This window comes from Moschus berezovskii, chromosome 20 (genome assembly GCF_049115385.1).
Source record: "Moschus berezovskii isolate FMDL1 chromosome 20, NW_MosBer_1.0, whole genome shotgun sequence".
Lineage (NCBI taxonomy): Eukaryota > Metazoa > Chordata > Mammalia > Artiodactyla > Moschidae > Moschus > Moschus berezovskii.
This window is the reverse complement of record NC_142479.1, coordinates 39,427,889-39,446,330: the sequence shown is the minus strand read 5'-3', so window position 1 is coordinate 39,446,330 and position 18,442 is coordinate 39,427,889. Positions and strand designations below refer to the sequence as shown.

The following is an 18,442-nucleotide window of genomic DNA, read 5'->3' as shown; positions in this document are numbered from 1 at the left end:
CCGTTCAAACTCTCCCCCTGCAGGTCAGGGCAGGCTTCATGGACTCAGGATCTGCTCAGTCGAACAAGGTGAAGCCATGTAACTCAGACTCGGTCTTGAACGTACTGTCCTAATTAAAATGACTCACCTGGTGTCTGGACTTAGTGAGGATCAAGATCTTTGTGTCTCAGTGCAGAAAGAATTTAGTGAGAAATAAAGTGATATATAAGAAATGGATTTATTTAAAAAGAAATACACTCCACAGAGTATAGGCCATCTCAGAGGTGAGAGGCCCCAAAATATGGGGTGGCTACGTTTTATGGCATTGCCTTTGGGATTGGAATGAAAACTGACCTTTTCCAGTCCTGTGGCCACTGCTGAGTTTCCAAATTTGCTGGCATATTGAGTGCAGCACTTTCACAGCATCATTTTTTAGGATTTTAAATAGCTCAGCTGGAATTCCATCACCTCCACTAGCTTTGCTCATAGTGATGCTTCCTAAGGCCCACTTGACTTCGTATTCCAGGATGTCTGGCTCTATATGAGTGATCAAACCATCATGGCTATTTGGGTCATGAATATCCTTGTATAGTTCTTCTGTGTATTCTTGCCAACTGTTAATATCTTCTGCTTCTGTTAAGTTCATACCATTTTTGTCCTTTATTGTGCTCATCTTTGCATGAAATGTTCCCTTGGTACATCTAATTTTCTTGAAGAGATATCTAGTCTTTCCCATTCTATTGTTTTCCTCCATTTCTTTGCACTGATCACTGAGGAAGGCCAGAGGAACCAGAGATCAAATTGCCAACATCTGTTGGATCATTGAAAAAGCAAGAGAGTTCCAGAAAAAAACATCTGCTTCTGCTTTATTGACTACGCAAAAGCCTTTGACTGTGTGGATCACAACAAACTAGAAAATTCTTAAACAGATGGGAATACGAGACCATCTGACCTGCCTCCTGAGAAATCTGTATGCAGGTCAAGAAGCAACAGTTAGAACTGGACATGAAACAACAGACTGGTTCCAAATTGGGAAAGAAGTACGTCAAAACTGTATATTGTCACCCTGCTCATTTAACTTATATGCAGAGTACATCATGAGAAACGCTGGGCTGGATGAAGCACAAGCTGGAATCAAGATTGCCAGGAGAAATATCAGTAACCTCAGATATGCAGATAACATCACCCTTATGGCAGAAAGCGAAGAACTAAAGAGCCTCTTGATGAAAGTGAAAGAGGAAACTCAGCATTCAGAAAACTAAGATCATAGCATCCGGTCCCATCAATTCAGTTCAGTTCAGTCACTCAGTCGTGTCCGACTCTTTGTGACCCCATGGACCACAACATACCAGGCCTCCCAGTCTATCACCAACTCCCAGAGTTTACTCAAACTTGTGTCCATTGAGTCGGTGATGCCATCCAACCATCTTATCCTCTGTCATCCCCTTCTCCTCCTGCCCTCAATCTTTCCCAGCATCAGGGTCTTTTCAAATGAGTCAGCTCTTCATATCAGGTGACCAAAGTATTGGAGTTTCAGCTTCAGCATCAGTCCTTCCAATGGAAACTCAGGACTGATCTCCTTTAGGATGGACTGGTTGGGTCTCCTTGCAGTCCACGGGACTCTCAAGAGTCTTCTCCAACACCACATTCAAAAGCATCAATTCTTCGGTGCTCAGCTTTCTTCACAGTCCAACTCTCACATCCATACATGACTACTGGAAAAACCATAGCCTTGACTAGATGGACCTTTGCTGGCAAAGTAATGTCTCTGTTTTTCATATGCGGTCTAGGTTGGTCATAACTTTCCTTCCAAGGAGTGAGCGTCTTTTAATTTCATGGCTGCACTCATCATCTGCAGTGATTTTAGAGCCCAAAAAAAATAGTTTGCCACTGTTTTCCCATCTTATTTTCCATGAAGTGATGGGACCAGATGCCATGACCTTTGTTTTCTGAATGTTGAATCTTAAGCCAACTTTTTCACTCTCCTCTTTCACTTTCCTCAAGAGGCCTTTTAGTTCCTCTTCACTTTCTGCCATAAGGGTGGTGTCATCTGCATATCTGAGGTTATTGATTATTTCTCCCAGCAATCTTGATTCCAGCTTGTGCTTCATCCAGCCCAGCGTTTCTCATTATGTACTCTATATATAAGTTAAATAAGCAGGGTGACAATATACAGCCTTCACTTACTCCTTTCCCAATTTGGAACCAGTCTGTTTTTCCATGTCCAGTCTAACTGTAGCTTCCTGACTTGCATACAGATTTCTCAAGAGGCAGGTCAGCTGGTCAGGTATTCCCAAATCTTGAAGAATTTTCCACAGTTTATTATGATCCATACAGTCAACAGCTTTGGCATAGTCAATAAAGCAGAAATAGATGTTTTTCTTGAACTCTTTTGCTTTTTCCATGATCCAGCGGATGTTGGCAATTTGATCTCTGGTTCCTCTGCCTCTTCTAAAACCAGCTTGAACATCTGGAAGTTCACGGTTCACGTATTGCTGAAGCCTGGCTTGGAGAATTTTGCACATTACTTTACTAGCATGTGAGATGAGTGCAATTGTGCAGTAGTTTGAGCATTATTTGGCATTGCCTTTCTTTGGGATTGGAATGAAAACTGACCTTTTCCAATCCCGTGGCCCCTGCTGAATTTTCCAAATTTAACGGCATATTGAGTGCAGCACTTTCACAGCATCATCTTTCCGGATTTGAAATAGCTCAACTGGAATTCCATCACCTTCACAAGCCTTGTTCATAGTGATGCTTTCTAAGGCCCACTTGACTTCACATTCCAGGATGTCTGGCTCTAGGTGAGTGATCACACCATCATGATTATCTGGGTCATGAAGATCATTTTTGTACAGTTCTGTGTATTCTTGCCACCTCTTCTTAATATCTTCTGCTTCTGTTAAGTCCATACCATTTCTGTCCTTTATTGAGTCCATCTTTGCATGAAATGTTCCCTTTGTATCTCTAATTTTCTTGAAGAGATCTCTACTTCATGGGAGACAGATGGGGAAACAATGGAAACAGTGAGAGACTTTATTTTCTTGGGCTCCAAAATCACTGCGGATGGTGACTGCAGCCTTGAAATTAAAAGACACTTGCTCCTTGAAAGAAAAGTTATGACCAACATAGACAGCATATTAAAAAGCAGAGACATTACTTTGCCAACAAGGTCTGTCTAGTCAAGGCTATGGTTTTTCCAGTAGTCATGTATGGATGTGAGAGTTGGACTGTGAAGAAAGCTGAGCACCGAAGAATTGATGCTTTTGAATGTGGTGTTGGAGAAGACTCTTGAGAGTCCCTTGGACTGCAAGGAGATCCAACCAGTCCATCCTGAAGGAAATCAGTCCTGAATATGCATTGGAAGGACTGATGCTGAAGCTGAAACTCCAATACTTTGGCCACCTGATATGAAGAAATGACTCATTTGAAAAGACTCTAAGGCTGGGAAAGATTGAAGGCAGGAGAAGGGAATGACAGAGGATGAGGTGGTTGGATTGCATCACTGACTCAATGGACAGGAGTCTGAGTAAACTCCAGGAGTTGGTGATGGACAGGGAAGCCTGGCATGCTGCAGTCATGGGGTCACAAAGCATTGGACACAGCTGAACGACTGAACTGAACTGACTGATGCTTTGTGGGCTGGGCAATTTAGTAGGCTAATGAGTGGGAGGATTATTCTATTTCAGGGGAAGGGGTGGCGGTTTCCAGGAACTGGGCCACTGCCACTTTTTAATCTTTGATGGTTGTCCTCAGAAAGGTCATGGCACTGGTAGGTGTGTCACTTACCTTGCTGATGTGTTACAGTGAGCATATACTGATGCTCTTTGCTGGTAGTTCAACAGTAAAGAATCCTCCTGCAATGCAAGAGACCCAGGTTCGACCCCTGGGTTGGGACGATCCCTTGAGGACGGAAATGGCTACCCACTCCAGTATTCTTGCCTAGTGAATTCCATGGACATTAGAGCCTGGAGGACTACGTCCATGGGATCACAAAGAGTTGGACACGACTGAGACTAACACTTTCATTCTGAGGCTCAAGGTCTAGTGGAAGTCAGCCATCTTGGACTTATTTTGTTATAATTAAGTTACATCATGTCCTTGGACTATGTCATTCTTTTAAACTGTGTGTCCTGCCCGCTTCCCTTCTATTTCAAAGGCCCAGGCTCAGAATTGCCTTGTGCTTGGTCTTGTGCTCTGTGGCCACCATCTTGGATATCTTAATAATTTTACCTTTGAACTTGTACTTTGCCCAGTGGGACAATGGACCATATGTGTGAGTAGAGGAGTTAAGCCTGACATGCCATTTGGGATGTTCCATGAACACAGAGGGCTTCCCTTGTGGCTCAGCTGGTAAAGAATTCGCCTGCAATGCGGGAGACCTGGGTTTGATCCCCGGTTTGGGAAGATTCCCTGGAGAAAAATGGCTACCCACTCTGGTATTCTGTCCTGGAGAATTCCATGGACTTTATAGTCCATGGGGTCGCAAAGAGTCGGCACAGAACTCTGATGGACCCAACATGCATGGGAGTTCAGCGAGACTCAAAGTGAGTACAAGATAAGCATGTCATGTCTACACCTGAATAAGTGTAGGGGCTGACAGCTGAGAGACTAACAGAACTTGCTTTGAATACAGAAAGAAGGCAATGGTCTTCTAGGAGACATGGATGATGGGAGGCGTCCTATCATATCCATTCCCAGTCACATTAATTCACTGCTTTAGCCAACCACTTCTGCTGGCAATGATGACAGAGCGGAAAATTGGGGCAACCCACAATTCTGTTTTCCTTTCAGTCATCAGTAAGCTGAAGGTTAAAAAATGCTGTTTTCTTTATTTAAAATAACATTAAATAAATTAAAAACACCATGAAAAGTCATGAGAAAAACTGTGGAAGAAAGGAACGCATTTTATATTTTAGTACCTTGTGAAAAATGAAAGTGTTAGTGACTCAGTCATGTCTGACTCTTTTAAACCCCATTGACTATAGCCTGCCAAGCTCCTCTGTCTATGGAATTTCCAGTTTACTAAATGGAACACCAGTTTTTTCCAGCCTTTTTTCAAAAATATTTATTTATTTGACTGTGCCGGGTCTCAGTTGTGGCACTTGGGATTCTTATCAGGAGTTCCTTGGAGGCGGCATGTAGAACCTATACTTGTGGCATGTGGGATCTGATTCTCTGACAAGGGATGGAACCCAGGCCCCCTGCACAGTGAGTGTAGTGTCTTAGCCACTGGACCACCAGGGAAGTCCTTTCCCCTTTTTGAATAAGGGATTCCACGTTTTCATTTTGCATTGGGTCCTATAAATTAGGTAGCTGGTCTTACTTCAATCCTTTCTGCAGCAGACTCTGGATTAATTTTCTCAAAAGATAGTTTTAATTAGGCCACCCCTCAGCCCAAAAGGCTTCAAATGGTTTCCTGTGACCTTGCAGGATGCAGTTCTGATTCCTAGTCTAACTTTCAGGGTGCTTCACAATCTAGACACAGTCTGTGTCCCCAGCTTCCTTTGCCTCTAGGCTCCAACTAGCCCTCCGCTGAAGCTGAGCTGCCCATTCCTGGGACAGGCTGTGCTTACTCCTGACATTATACCTTTGTCCATTTTCTTTCCGAGTCCTGGAAGACTGCCCACTCTTCACAGTCCAGCCCAACTCCCATTCATTCATTCAATGCGTATCTAATGAGCATTTGTTTAGAGCCAGGCGCTGTTCTCGTCCCTATGTTCCTGGGGCTCCCATTCTAATAAACAGTAAAAACAAACAAACAAATTAAATGTTGGAGGGAGGAAGGAAAAACTGAGAGATTGGGATTGACATGTACATACTACTATTTATAAGAATAGATAGCTAATAAGGACCTACTTATAAGCACAGGGAACTCTACTCAGTATTCTGTAATGACCTATATGGGAAAAGAATCTAAAAAAGAGTATAACTGATTCACTTTGTTGTACAGCAGAAACTAACGCAACATGGTAAATCAACTATACTCCAGTAAAAATTCATTAAAAAAAATCAGCAGTGGGACAATTCCTAAAAGATGTTCACCCTTTGAGAGTAGGAATAAAATAAGTATTTTCAATAAAAATATTGAAACCAGGGATTCCCTGGTGGTTCAGGGGTAGAGAATCCGCCTGCCACTGCAGGAGACATGGGTTTGATCCCTGGTCTTGGAAGATCCCACATGCCAAGGAGCGACTAAGCCCATGTACCACAACTATTGAGCCTGTGCTCAAGAGCCCGAGAGCCACAATGACTGAGCCTATGAGCCGCAACTACTGAAGCTCATGTGCCCTAGAGCCCATGCTCCACAAGAGAAGCCACCACAATGAGAAGCCTGCATATTGCGACGAAGAGTAACTCCTGCTCACCACAACTAGAGAGAAGCCCACGCAGCAGTGAAGACCCAGCACAGCCAAGAATAAATAAACACATTAATTGAATTAAAATTAAATAATGTTAATATTATGCAGAAAAAGAGTAAGATAGTGTGATGTGCCAGAGAGTGCCTGAGTGTTCAGGGAAGGTCTTACTGAGGAGGTAACTTTTAATGACCCAAAGTAACGCAAAGGAGCCATGGGGACCTGTAGGGGAAGAGCATTCTAGGAGGAGGAAGGGGTGAGTGCAAAGGCTGGACTCCCGTGAGGGAAAAAGGCAAGACTGGGACAGCAAGAAATCTGAGAGGTAGGCAAAGGCCAAATCGTAAAGGTCCTTGTAAGTCAAAGGGAGCAGTTTGGATTTTAATCCAACCATCACAGAAACAATTCTAGGATTTTAAGCAGGGAGTCGACACGGTTAAATGTAATGAAAATCACCATGGCCACTATGTGAGAGCTCACCATGGGAAGAAAGGAGACCAGGGAGCAAGGCTTTGTAGCGGTCCAGGTGGGAAATATAGATGGCCTGGCCCCAGCCAGCAGCTTTACAGGTGGAGACAGAAGTTCAGGATCTGTCATGAGCAATGGAGGTGACAGAGAGAGGGATCATGGCTAGTTGCCTAGGTTTTTGTCTTTAGCAACTATGCTGAAAACTCTTTTATCTTTGCAACCAGGCTGTAAGTTCTTTCAGAACAGGCCTTTGCTTTAGACCTTGTTTTTGGGGTTTTTTAAATATTTATTTGGCTGCGCCGGGTCTGAGTTGCAGCATGCAAGGTCTTTTTAGTTGCCACATCTGGGATCCTGAGTTGGGGCCTGCAAACTCTTAGTTGCAGCATGTTCCAGTTCCCTGAGCAGGGACCAAACCCAGGCCCTCTGCATTGGGAGCATGAAGTGTTAGCTGCTGGATGACCAGGAAAGTCCCTGTTTTACAGTTTGTGTAATATCCCCCATATCCAAGCAACCCACAGAGCTACCCAAGATAAAGCCTGGTTGCTGCCCCACCCTCCAAGGTATTTTCCTGACTCAGCAATTGAACCCGAGTTTGCTGCATTGCAGCAAGATGCTTTACCACTGAGCCACCAGGGAAGCCTCTTGGTTGCTGAACTGGGCTTAAACAAGGAATAGCTCTTTCTATGTAAAACCCTAGTGAAACAACTTGCCTTTTCCTTCATCTGACAGTGCTGAAAGTGTTATTCGCTCAGTCATGTCCGACTCTTTGCGACCCCATGGACAGTAGCCCGCCAGGCTCCTCTGTCCATGGAATTCTCCAGGCAAGAATACTGGAGTAGGTTGCCATTCCCTTCTTGAGGGGATCTTCCTGACCCAGGGATCAAACCTGGGTCTCCAGCATTGCAGGCAGATTCGTTATCTTCTGATCAACAGGGAAGCCCCATTCATCAGATAAGGAGCAGAGTAATGGGCCAGCCTCAATCTAGAGAGAGGAGCCTGGATCTTACCCTCAACACACACAGCTTGGCAAACACAGGCCCAGGGTTGGCTTCAAGACTGTTGGTTCAGTTTCTGCCTTACCTGAACCCCAAGGTCACTTGAAGAAGAAAGAACAAGTGTCTTCTATACGTTTAGATAACGTTGTTCCCTTCCACACCTTCTCGTCAAGGTGAGGGTCAGCATGAGGAGGGCTGGGAGTTGGGTGGGGGGGGAGAACCCTCAACTCCATGCAGCACTAGTGCTCTCAGGGAAACAAGCTGAGGAGGGGTGTGGGGGCAAAGAGTCACTACAACCTCCAACCTCTCCCTGGAATGCAGGCCTCCCTCCAGCATCCCCAGAAAGGAGGAAGGAATTAAGAGCTCCCATCTCCCCCCACCCCTACCCAGAGACTGTCCTGAGGTCTGTGCCCAGTGATTTCCTTCCTAGGGACTCAGTTGTTTGGGTTCCCAACAAGATGGGTCTTTGTAGAGACAAGAACAAGGAAAGAAGGGGGAGGGGAGCAGGGAGTTATTATTTAGTGGGTACAGAGTTTCGATTTTACAAGAAGAGTTCTGGAGCTGGATGATTCCACAACACTGTGAAGTCTACTGTCACTAAACAGGACACTTAGAAATGGTTAAGATGGGGACTTCCCTGGTGGCCCAGTGGTTAAGAGTCTGCCTGCTAACACAGGGGACATGGGTTCGATCCCTACTCCAGGAAGATCCTACATGCTCTGGGGCAACTAAGCCCCTGCACAGAAACTACTGAAGCCCACACAAATAGAGCCCGAACTCTGAAACAAGAGAAGCCAGCACAATGAGAAGCCTGTGCATTGAAACTAAGGAGTAGTTCCTGCTTGCTAGAACTAGAGAAAGCCCTTGCATTACATTGAAGACTCCGCACGACCCAAAGTAAAAAAATAATAAATCTTAAAAAAAGAAATGGTTAGGATGGGAGACTTCCATGGTGGTTCAATGGTTAAGACAGGTTTGATCTCTGATCAGGGAACTAACATTCTACAAGCTATGTGGTGAGGCAAAGAAAACATTTAAGATGGTAAATTTTGTTATGTGTATTTTATCACAATCAAACAAACAAACAGGAAAGAAACACAGAAGTTCCTCTGCTACCCGTATCAAGCTCCAACTCCCCAGGAGGACGTACAAGGCCTCTCACCCCATGGCAAAAGGAGCCTCCCCAGTCCGCCCTCATTCCATCTCAGCCTGCCCCCAGTTCAGTCACATCACACCCTCTTCCTTGTCTTCCATACCCAGAAGGCTGAGACTTCTATTTCCAGAATCACACACAAGGCTAATGACACCAACAAAAGCAACATCTCTGGTACCTGGAGCACTTTCTATATCCCACACATCCAACCTATCTGATTCCATCAAACCCTCCCAGCAGCCCTGAGCAGGGTAACCTGCCCATTTTGCAGATGGGGAAACTGAAATGTAAAGAGGACTAGTCATTTGTTCGAGTTCCTTGTACTTCCTAGGAGACCCCTATGAAAGCATTTTACATGTCTGTTTCTCTCTCCAGACCACTACTCTCCAGGACAGGACCAAGTCTTATTTATTTTTGGAGTCCCTGTAGACTGCCTAACACAGTGTTTGGCATACTGTTGTGTGTGTGTTTGTGTGTAGTCACTAAGTCGTGTCCAGCTTTCTTGTGACACCATGGACTGTAGCCCATCAGGCTCCTCTGTCCATGGGATTTCCCAGGCAAGAATACCGGAGTGGGTATTTCCTTCTCCAGGTAATCTTCCAAACCCAGGAATTGAACCCAAGTCTCTTGCATTGTAGGCAGATTCTTTACTGCTGAGCCACCAGGGAAGCCCCTTGGCATACTGTCAGGGGCCAATAAATGTTAGTTGAAAGAAAGAGAGAGAAGGAAAGAGAGAAGGGGAGAGAGAGGTAACACATATGGTGGAGTGAGAGGATAGCATAGGTTTGGAGGCTAGATCCAGAAAGGTTTTTAGGGGTATGAGAGAGGCAAGGGACACTGGACTGGCACTGTAGGTGCCCTTGGTGGGAGCCTGGCAGAGTCTGTGTCAAAGCAGAATCAGTCTTAATGAAAGAGTGTAGACAGCTCTGGATGGTAATCAGGAATCTTGGAATCTAGGGCAGGCTGAAGAGAGAGAGGTTGGGGGCACAGTGTCCTGGACAGGATGGGATGGAGGGAGGAGAGAAAAGCCAGCCCTCAGGAGATTCCTCAGGGACCTAGGGCCAAGAAGTCGCCACTCAGAACAACCCCTTTGGTGGGAACCCAGGTGTGTTCAGGCCCTTTAGCCTCTTGCCCCCACTGGCTTGCTCATACCTGAGGCACCCCACAGGACTGGTTTCATTATTCAGGTCTCTGCTGAAGTGACACTGCCTCAGAAAGACCTTCCTTGACCACTTGGTTAATGCTGCCTCTCTCCTACCACCTCTAATTGACTACAAGATTTTACTCTTTATTGAGATAATCACTACCTGAAATGACCTTGCTTATTTGTTTCGGTTTATGGGTTGTCTGACCATCCCCTCTCTCTTCTTTTTTTGGGGGTCTCATTTGCAGTATGCAGGATAATCTTCATCAAGGCATGCGGGATCTTCCTCGCGGGGCACAGGATCTTCAGTTGTTGTATGTGGGCTCTAGTTCTTTGACTAGGAATTGAACCCATGCCCTCTGCTTTGGGAGCACAGAGTCTTAACTGGACCACCAGGGAGGACCCCATGTCTATTCATCAAGGCATTCTCAGGGTCTAGAACAGAGCCTGGTACACAATAGGTGCTCTATAAATATCAGTTGAACGGTCTTATCCCAGTGGCCCAGGCTGACCCTGAACATTGCCCAGGGACCAGAGTTGAATCTGGACTCCCTGGCCATGCTGAGTACATTCCTGTAAAACACTCTGACTGGATGGAGACAGTGTAGACCTTGCAAACTTGAGACCGTAAGGGTTCAAGGAAGGACCTAGGATGTGTCTTCCAACCCAGAGACTCTCTGGAAGCTTTCTTACACTGGGGTCACTCAGGTCCTGGCTAATCCTTGTAGAAGAGGAACAGCAGGTCCAATGAGTGACTCACCCTGTTGCCTGGGTTACTGGTAGGCAGATCCTCGTAACCTAGGAAGCTGGGACACTGGGATCCCCATGGGATCTGGAGATGGGGGATGGGAATGAAGTTTCCCAGGGAGCTGGGGACTGAGGCAGGAGAGTACCCCAAGGAGGAGACGGGGCACCAGGAATCCCCAGGGGTCTGGGGGCTGAGGGCTAGGTCTCCATATATTCTTTGAAGGCAGAGATACTCCTGAATCTGTCTGTTCTTTCCAGGTGGGACCAGCACAAGCCAGTTCTTGTTTAATGGAGTAAAGACAAATTCTTCTGGGAACGAAGCTAGTGGGCCGAGACGAGGAGAGATAGAGGCGTCTTTCTCCCTCTGCTCACCCCCCCAACCCCCGCTTTTTCTTTTTCCTTGCTGCCTCCACCCCTTGTCCCAGAAGGGTGACCCACTCTCTGTGACCCACTCACGCCCCCTGCTGCTCCTGTCTGGGACAGCAGCGGCCTGACTAAAGGACAAGAAAAATCCCATGTCTTAGCTTCCCTCCTGATTTCTGGGAACCAGCCTCAGAGCAACAAAGTTCAAGTCCCAAGGCAGCGGCTGCTGGAGAGGGAGGTGGGCTCCTGGCTCCCAGAAGGTGACTGGTATTTGGGTGTGTGTCTGTGGTGCTGTTACTGGGGTCTCAGCCTAGAAAGTCATCACTTCCTCAGGAAGCCCTCCCTGATCCCCAGTGTAGGTCAAGGCCACTGGCCCTTGAGCTTTCTCAGGTCTCTGACTGCTCCTTTATGGTACTTATCAGAGTTTCCAATTATCTACTCACTTGTTAGTCTTTGATGGATGTCTGCCTCCCCCAGGGAACCACAGCACCGAGAGGACAGGAAGCAGGGTTAGTTTTGCTCCTCCATAAGACTCAGTGCTCAGCACAGTGCCTGGCACATTGCAGATACTTCATTTATTCGCTGAATAAATGAAAGAGTGACATTCAAAGGAGGTTCTTAGGTGGGGATTTAATGGGTGGTGTCACTGCCATTGCCTGGGTTCTGGGGACAGCTGTGAGTCCAGATGTTCAGGCTTCTGCTCTGGGCCCGGTCCATGTCCAGACTCTGGCCTTGTGCCCAAAGGCCATCCAAGCAAAAGGAGGCAGAAGCAGCTTCTCCTAGAGGGAGGGAGCATGGAGGGGATATTGGGGGTGGGGGGACCTGGATCCAGAAGCTCCTCCCCACTTTTTCAGTTCTCCAACCTAAATATTTGGAAGCACTTCCTCCCACTACCCCCTTATCCTCTCTCTTTTCCTCTTCCCTCCCAGAGGTTTCTTTCCCCTAAAAATGTGCCCCTTCCCGCTTCTCCCCCTGCCCTTAGCCATTTCCCATGGTGTGCTGAGAATCTTCAACATCACTCGTTCTTACCTGGCAAAGCACCTAGGAAGAGACGCCCCTGCGGCTGGACCCAGAGATCAAGGAGGGAGCCAGGGCCCGTGGGAGGCAGGGCAAGGATCTCCTTCTTTGTCCCCTGGCTCAAAATCACCCCGGACACCGTCAACTTCAGCTGAAGAGGGAGCCCCAAGATGAGGGGCAGATCCAGCCCTGGCCCCGACCCAGAAGACAACACCACTTTCTGCAGAGTGTGTGGGAAGGGACATAAGTGGGGGAGGGGAGAATGAACTGCACCTACTCCTCGTAGCCCCATCCCTGGCTGCCTGGATTCTTCCTCTCAGTCACACTATCTATGTCTATCCAGTCTATCTATCTCTGGCCATTCCCACCACCCCAGTCCTGCCTCAGCTCTCCTGTCTCGGCCTTCTATAAAACCATACCCACTCCCAAGAAAATATATAATCTAAGTAAAGGTCATCTACTTGCTGTGGGCAGCTTTAATATGTGTCTCTGCACTCCCCCCACCTCCCGAAGCCTTCATACTGTTGACATTTTGGAATTCCCTTTTCTCCCATTGTTCCTAGGCTCCACTGAGTACAGGCAACATCCCCTGCCTTACTTGATCTTGAAGGTGGATGCTGAGCCAAGAAGGGTTTTCTGGTGTCCCAAGAGCAAGGAGGCGGCCTGAACCTGCTGCCAGCTGGAGTGCCAGGTCCAAGGAGAAGGCCCAGGGCTCTGCATGAGGCCGGGGAATTTCTGGGGGTAGAAACAATCCTCCTGAGGTCTTAAGGCTAGGGATTCATAGAGAGAAGGGGCTAGTGGTGGAGGGAGATGGACACAGAGCTGGTCATGGAGGGAAAAATAGATTTTACCTTGGAGACCAAATTCTGCGCCAGTCCCTGGAGGGAAGAATATTCCAGGTTGAGACTCTACAGCACAGCTTCTGACACTAGTAGGGACAGACGCCGAGGTCTGGGCCTGTTGGTCCAGCCAGTTATCCTGGCGCAGGCAGGCATCCAGGGCAGGGACCAGCTGGAGCCCATGGCAGGAGGGAAAATGGAGAGGATGTTGGAATCAGGATATCTGAGCCCCAGTCTCAGCCTCCCCACCCTGTTTATTCCCCTCTAAGACCCAAGTATTTGCCCTCCCCCATGCATCTTTCACCCCATCCCCTCTCCTTGAAATGTGTAGATGCAGATCCCTATGGCCACCCAGTCAGCAATGCTTTATCAGCTTTGGTCACGGTTCCTAACCCTGGGATGCAGTTACCGGCAACCGGAGGTCGGACGCAGGGAACAACAGTCCACCCAGTGCAATCCTCATGATGAGCTGGGAATCGTTGGCCAGTTGTCCAAAGACCTGTCTCAGACGCAGCACCTCACCCCCATCCACCCTGAGTAGCAAGGAATCCCCATGGATCTTCACTTCCACCTGCGAGAAGGAAAAGAGAAGAGGAATCAGAGGTCCCTGGAGCCTGCCTCTACCACTTTATTCAGAGGTGATCTAGAATATACCATACTGAATACGGCAGAGTGGAAAGACTCGAGCTCACCTCCTATCACGATAATCCCAAATCACAACTAACTGCTGAACAACCATCAACCAAAACCAAACCAAACCAAACCTGGAACCTAAGAGAGGTAGTCTAGTCTGGCAGAAAGAATATGTACTTGAAGGGTGAGCTGGTACCCCAAGCTCACTCTGGACCTATCACTTACAAACTGACTAAGCCTCAAAATTCCCTTCTGAAAAAAATGCGGACAAGAATAGCAACTTCATAGGACTTCAGTGTGGATTCAATGTGGTGATAGTGGTAGAGGGATGCCTAATAACTTGGTTCCGTTCCCTTCCTCAGACCAGCTTGAGATATCCCTTCTTCAGGACCAAATCTGGCTTACCTGGTGCCACCTCCCATCGTCCAGCCGGGGTCCAGCACTCACTGTAAGCTGAGCCCAGTGATTATGAAGCTGGATCTCAGGCCTGCCATCCCGAAGTCCCAGCATAAACCAGTCATTCTTTGGGTTGGTATCACCATAAAAAATCACTCCCTCTGGATCCCAAGTCCGAAACTCAAAAGAGGAGGAGATTCTGGAAGGACATGAAAGGAAGGACTGCGTGCGCTTTGAGTGCAGACTTGAAGTTGAGGGAGGAGGAGTTCAGGTAGAGAGAAGGACAGAGAGATAGGGAAAAGAGAGGGACTGATGCACTGTTTACAATAGCCAGGACTTGGAAGCAACCTAAAGGTCCATCAACAGAGGAATGGATAAAGAAGACATGGTATATACACATACATCCACATACATACATTATATATATATATATATATACATGGTATACACACACACACACACACAATGGAATATATTCAGCCATAAAAAGAACGAAACAATGCAACGTGGATGGACCTAGAGATTATCATACTAAATGAAGTAAAGTAGACAGAGAAAGACAAACACCATATGCTATCACTTACATGTGGAATTTACAAACTGATACAAACGAAGTTATTTGCAAAACCAAGTCACAGTCACAGAAAACAAATTCACAGCTGCCAAAGGGCGAAAGTTGGGGGGATAAATTGGGAGTGTGGGATCAACAGACACAAGCTATTATATATAAAATAGATAGTCGACAGTCATACTGTATAACACAGGAAACTATATTCAATATCTTATAATAAGCCATAATACAAAATAACCTGAAAAAGAATATATATATACAACATGTTTTATAAATATATATAATTGAATCATTTTGCTGTACCCCAGAAATGCAACACTGTATATCAACTATACTTCAATTAAATAAAGCAAAAAAAAAGAGGAGCTGATGGAGAGAGGGTGATGTCAGGAGACGTGGTCAAAGAATTAGGTCAATCTCATACTTTGTGATCTTGGTGAGGTTAAAGGTCATAATGGTAACAGGTTCTTGTCCAGGGCCATTGCTGAGGTGCAGAGCAGGAGAGGCTTCAGTTGTCTGTTGAAGAGAAAAGTAAGCCGAAATAAGGACATGCCTGAGACAGATGGAGGGAGAGGCATTGCTACCAGGCCAGAGGAGGAAAGCAAAGAAGAGGGCAAAGCCCCAACGTAGCCCACTGAAACACATGCAGGGCAGAGCACCCTGTCCCACTCCTGCACCTGGCTGGGGAGAGTAGGTCTCAGGGCCGGTCCTCCGTGGCTGGGAAGCAGTAGCAACAGCAGCAGCAGTAGCCCATGCCAAATGGCCAATGGACCTCTGCTCACCATAATCAGCTGCAGTCCTCTTTTAGCCTCCAATGACTCTGGGGCAAATGCGTGGGGGAAGGCAGCCTTCCACATGGCTGTTGGAGGGTTAAAGGTTGCCCTGGGGGAAGAAGGGGGGCAGGAGACAGGGCCACTGACCCTCTGAGGACAAACGGAGTGAGAGACAGAGTTTCTCCCCTGCCCTCCCCCACTGCTGGGCAACTTTATGAGCTGGGAGCGGACACCTCACTTGCACACTCCTGCCTGGGTCCTCCAAGCCTACCTGCAGAGGCTGCCTTGATGACACACACGAGATCTAGAAACACTCCTGCCGGGCTCCCCAAGTAGCATCTTCTATAAGGTCTAGAGCTGAGACATGGAATCCCAAACACCAGCTGGATGGCTGTGGACAAGTCACCCTACCAGTGTGCTTTAGTGTCCTGTCTGCAAAATGTGAAAAGTAATACCTACTTCCTGGGGTCAATGTGAAGGAGGATGAATGGAGATAATGCAGATTCAAAGCCTGGTATCTGTTGTGAGCTCCTCCCTCGGTGTTTTCCCAGGCCTCTGGGGCTTGCCTGCTAGGGAGGGATTGTCTCCGAGTGTGATTCAGTGGATACTAGGAGTTCTGCCTCCCACCCCCAGTTATCTTCTCCGTTTACCACAACGCCTAACCATTTACCAATAGAAATTCATCCCTCTTTCCCTAACCCATTTTAAAATATAAATGCCCCCAGAAGAAGTCACACTTTGAGCCAGTAGGAAAGAGCTGGAGGTCTTGGGGCTCACCCCGAGTCTGGAGTCTGGGTGGGCTGGAATGGGTGAGTTTGAGCGAAGGGAAGAGCAGATAATCACTGCACTCTTCAGTTAAAGAAAGAGGTAACTTTGAAGCCGTGGGGTTTCTCCACTGGAGGCTGGAACACCCAGATAACTCGGACGAGAAAGCCGCTGCAGTACAGCCTTGACCCCCGCCCACGGGCGCGGTCACGGGACTAGGCCACGGTGGGGCAGAGTCGGGGGGGGGGCGGGGGTGGGGACAAACCCGTTCTGCAAGCTGATTGGCTGGCAGGTGCGCGCTGGCGGGGGCGAAATTAGGGGCGCCCAGACAGTGAGGACCACTTAGTCCTACTTCTCCCTCCGCAGTAGCCAGAATCGGGCTTCAGCTTCCCAGCCCCCGGAGCCCCCACCGCCTCGCTCCCCACCATTCCCACGGCTTTCGGGGATCCGCTCCCCACCATTCCCACGGCTTTCGGGGATCCGAATTTGTAGGCCCCTTAAAGGGTCCGAGTTGCTCGTCTCCCCTCCCTGCAGAACGGAAGTGGGGATCCTGGACTTCGGTCCCTGACGTTGGGGAACAGGATGGCTTTCGTGATGATCCGAGAAGCCAAAGAGGGAGATTGTGGAAATATCCTGAGGCTGATTCGGGTGAGGACTGCCCGCTGGAAACCAGGGTCCCAAAAGGGAGGGTCAGAGTGGCTGGGGTGGGGGGCGTGGAGGAGGAGGAAGTGGGCGCAGAGGGAGGAGCGCACCCTGAGGTCTTGCTGAGGGAGCAGCGAGGCCCTCCTGCCTTCATCTAGCCTCTATCCCCACGCTGTAGGAACTCGCTGAGTACGAGAAACTCTCAGACCAGGTGAAGATCAGTGAAGAAGGTAGGGACCCAACTCCTGAGTCCTGATGGAGGCTGGGGAGGAAATGAAGGATGGGCTCCCCAGGCAATAACTGCAGGCTGGGCACACACCCAATCCTTCTTTCTCTCTTTATCCCAAACCCGATCTCTGCAGCCCTGAGAGCAGATGGCTTTGGAGAGACTCCTTTCTATCATTGTTTGGTGGCAGAGATTCTTTCTGCACCGGGGGAGCCACAGGGTAAAAATACCCCAACTTTGGAGGTGCCCTCTCCAGTCAGCCTCAAAGGTCTCTCCCCCAGGTGCCCAGAGGCCTGATCCTTCTTTTTCTCTCTGGCAGGGCCCTGTGTGGTGGGCTATGGGCTCTATTACTTCAGCTACAGCACATGGAAGGGAAGAAATATTTATCTAGAAGACATCTATGTGAAGCCAGAATATCGAGGTACTGGGAAGAGGCCAGGATGGGAGAAAAGCAACCCGTGAAGGGACCACCATTCCTTGTCTCTTAATCCTAGCTTATGACCTTTGCTGCTCCTCTTCAACTCAGACAATCCTTCTTTTTTCTCCCCACATCAGGTCAGGGGATTGGTTCCAAAATAATCAAAAAAGTGGCTGAGGTGAGGAGAGGGATGGCACTAGGAGTTGGGCCCTGGCAAAGCTGAGCTGTATGGGAGGCACCTGGGTTGAATGGAGGGTGAGAAAGTCTTTTCCTTTTTGACCCCAGGAAAGTAAGCAGTGTCTTCTCTCACAGGTGGCTTTGGATAAGGGCTGCTCCCAGTTACGCCTGGCAGTCCTGGACTGGAACAAGAGGGCTATGGACTTGTACAAGGCCCTCGGAGCCCAAGATCTGACAGAAGCTGAAGGCTGGCACTGCTTTCGCTTTGAAGGCGAGGCGATGAGGGAGTTGGCAGGAAAGTGATGCCACCCCTGGGGGATCTCTGTTTCAGCTGCTCCATCCCCACAAACTGAACACTCCTTAGAGACTGCCTCCCTGAAGGAAGGGAAGGAGGGTCGGAGGTGAATATTCCCAGATAGAAAGAGCAGAAGTGAGGAAGAGGCAGGCCTTCCCACCTCCTTGTTAAGCATGAAAAATAAATGAGAATTCCTCCTGTATGTTGATGTGGTGTTGGGTAGAAGAAATTGAGGATTCCATAAGCTTCATTCATCTCCCCTGCCTCAGCATTCTGGTCAGTGGATGTTGCTCCTGGGGGTAAAAGTGGGCCTAAGATGACTTCTGGTCTTCCCTGATGGCTCAGTGGTAAAGAACTCGCCTGCCAATACAGGAGAGCATGTTCAATCCCTGGGTGGGGAAGATCCCCTGGAGGAGGAAGTGGCCACCCACTCCAGCATTCTTGCCTGGCAAATCTCATGGACTGAAGAGAATCCATGGATTCAC

At 48.0% G+C, this 18,442-nt stretch overlaps 2 protein-coding genes across 5 annotated transcripts; one reads left to right on the top strand and one right to left on the bottom strand.

Annotated features, from left to right (window-relative positions):
* Positions 1-11,809: 11,809 nt before the first annotated feature.
* On the bottom strand, positions 11,810-16,404 carry SHBG (sex hormone binding globulin). 3 transcript variants are annotated; one of them, XM_055396451.2, is made up of 10 exons: positions 16,212-16,404; positions 15,706-16,003; positions 15,339-15,543; positions 15,086-15,177; positions 14,100-14,289; positions 13,471-13,632; positions 13,074-13,233; positions 12,821-12,957; positions 12,235-12,442; positions 11,810-11,984 (listed from the first exon to the last, which is right to left on the bottom strand). In XM_055396451.2, the coding sequence occupies exons 2-10, from the start codon at positions 15,771-15,773 to the stop codon at positions 11,836-11,838; spliced, it is 1,371 nt and encodes a 456-aa protein (XP_055252426.1). In that variant the 5' UTR covers positions 15,774-16,003; positions 16,212-16,404; the 3' UTR covers positions 11,810-11,835. The 3 variants fall into 3 exon arrangements, with proteins under 3 accessions (XP_055252426.1, XP_055252436.1, XP_055252443.1); XM_055396461.2 differs by having other exon boundaries at positions 12,235-12,373; XM_055396468.2 differs by lacking the exon at positions 15,706-16,003.
* Positions 16,405-16,484: 80 nt separating this feature from the next.
* SAT2 (spermidine/spermine N1-acetyltransferase family member 2) lies at positions 16,485-18,171 on the top strand. 2 transcript variants are annotated; one of them, XM_055396434.2, is made up of 6 exons: positions 16,485-16,847; positions 17,020-17,071; positions 17,204-17,287; positions 17,387-17,488; positions 17,623-17,663; positions 17,798-18,171. In XM_055396434.2, the coding sequence occupies exons 1-6, from the start codon at positions 16,782-16,784 to the stop codon at positions 17,963-17,965; spliced, it is 513 nt and encodes a 170-aa protein (XP_055252409.1). In that variant the 5' UTR covers positions 16,485-16,781; the 3' UTR covers positions 17,966-18,171. The 2 variants fall into 2 exon arrangements, with proteins under 2 accessions (XP_055252409.1, XP_055252413.1); XM_055396438.2 differs by lacking the exon at positions 17,204-17,287.
* The last annotated feature ends 271 nt before the right edge of the window (positions 18,172-18,442 follow it).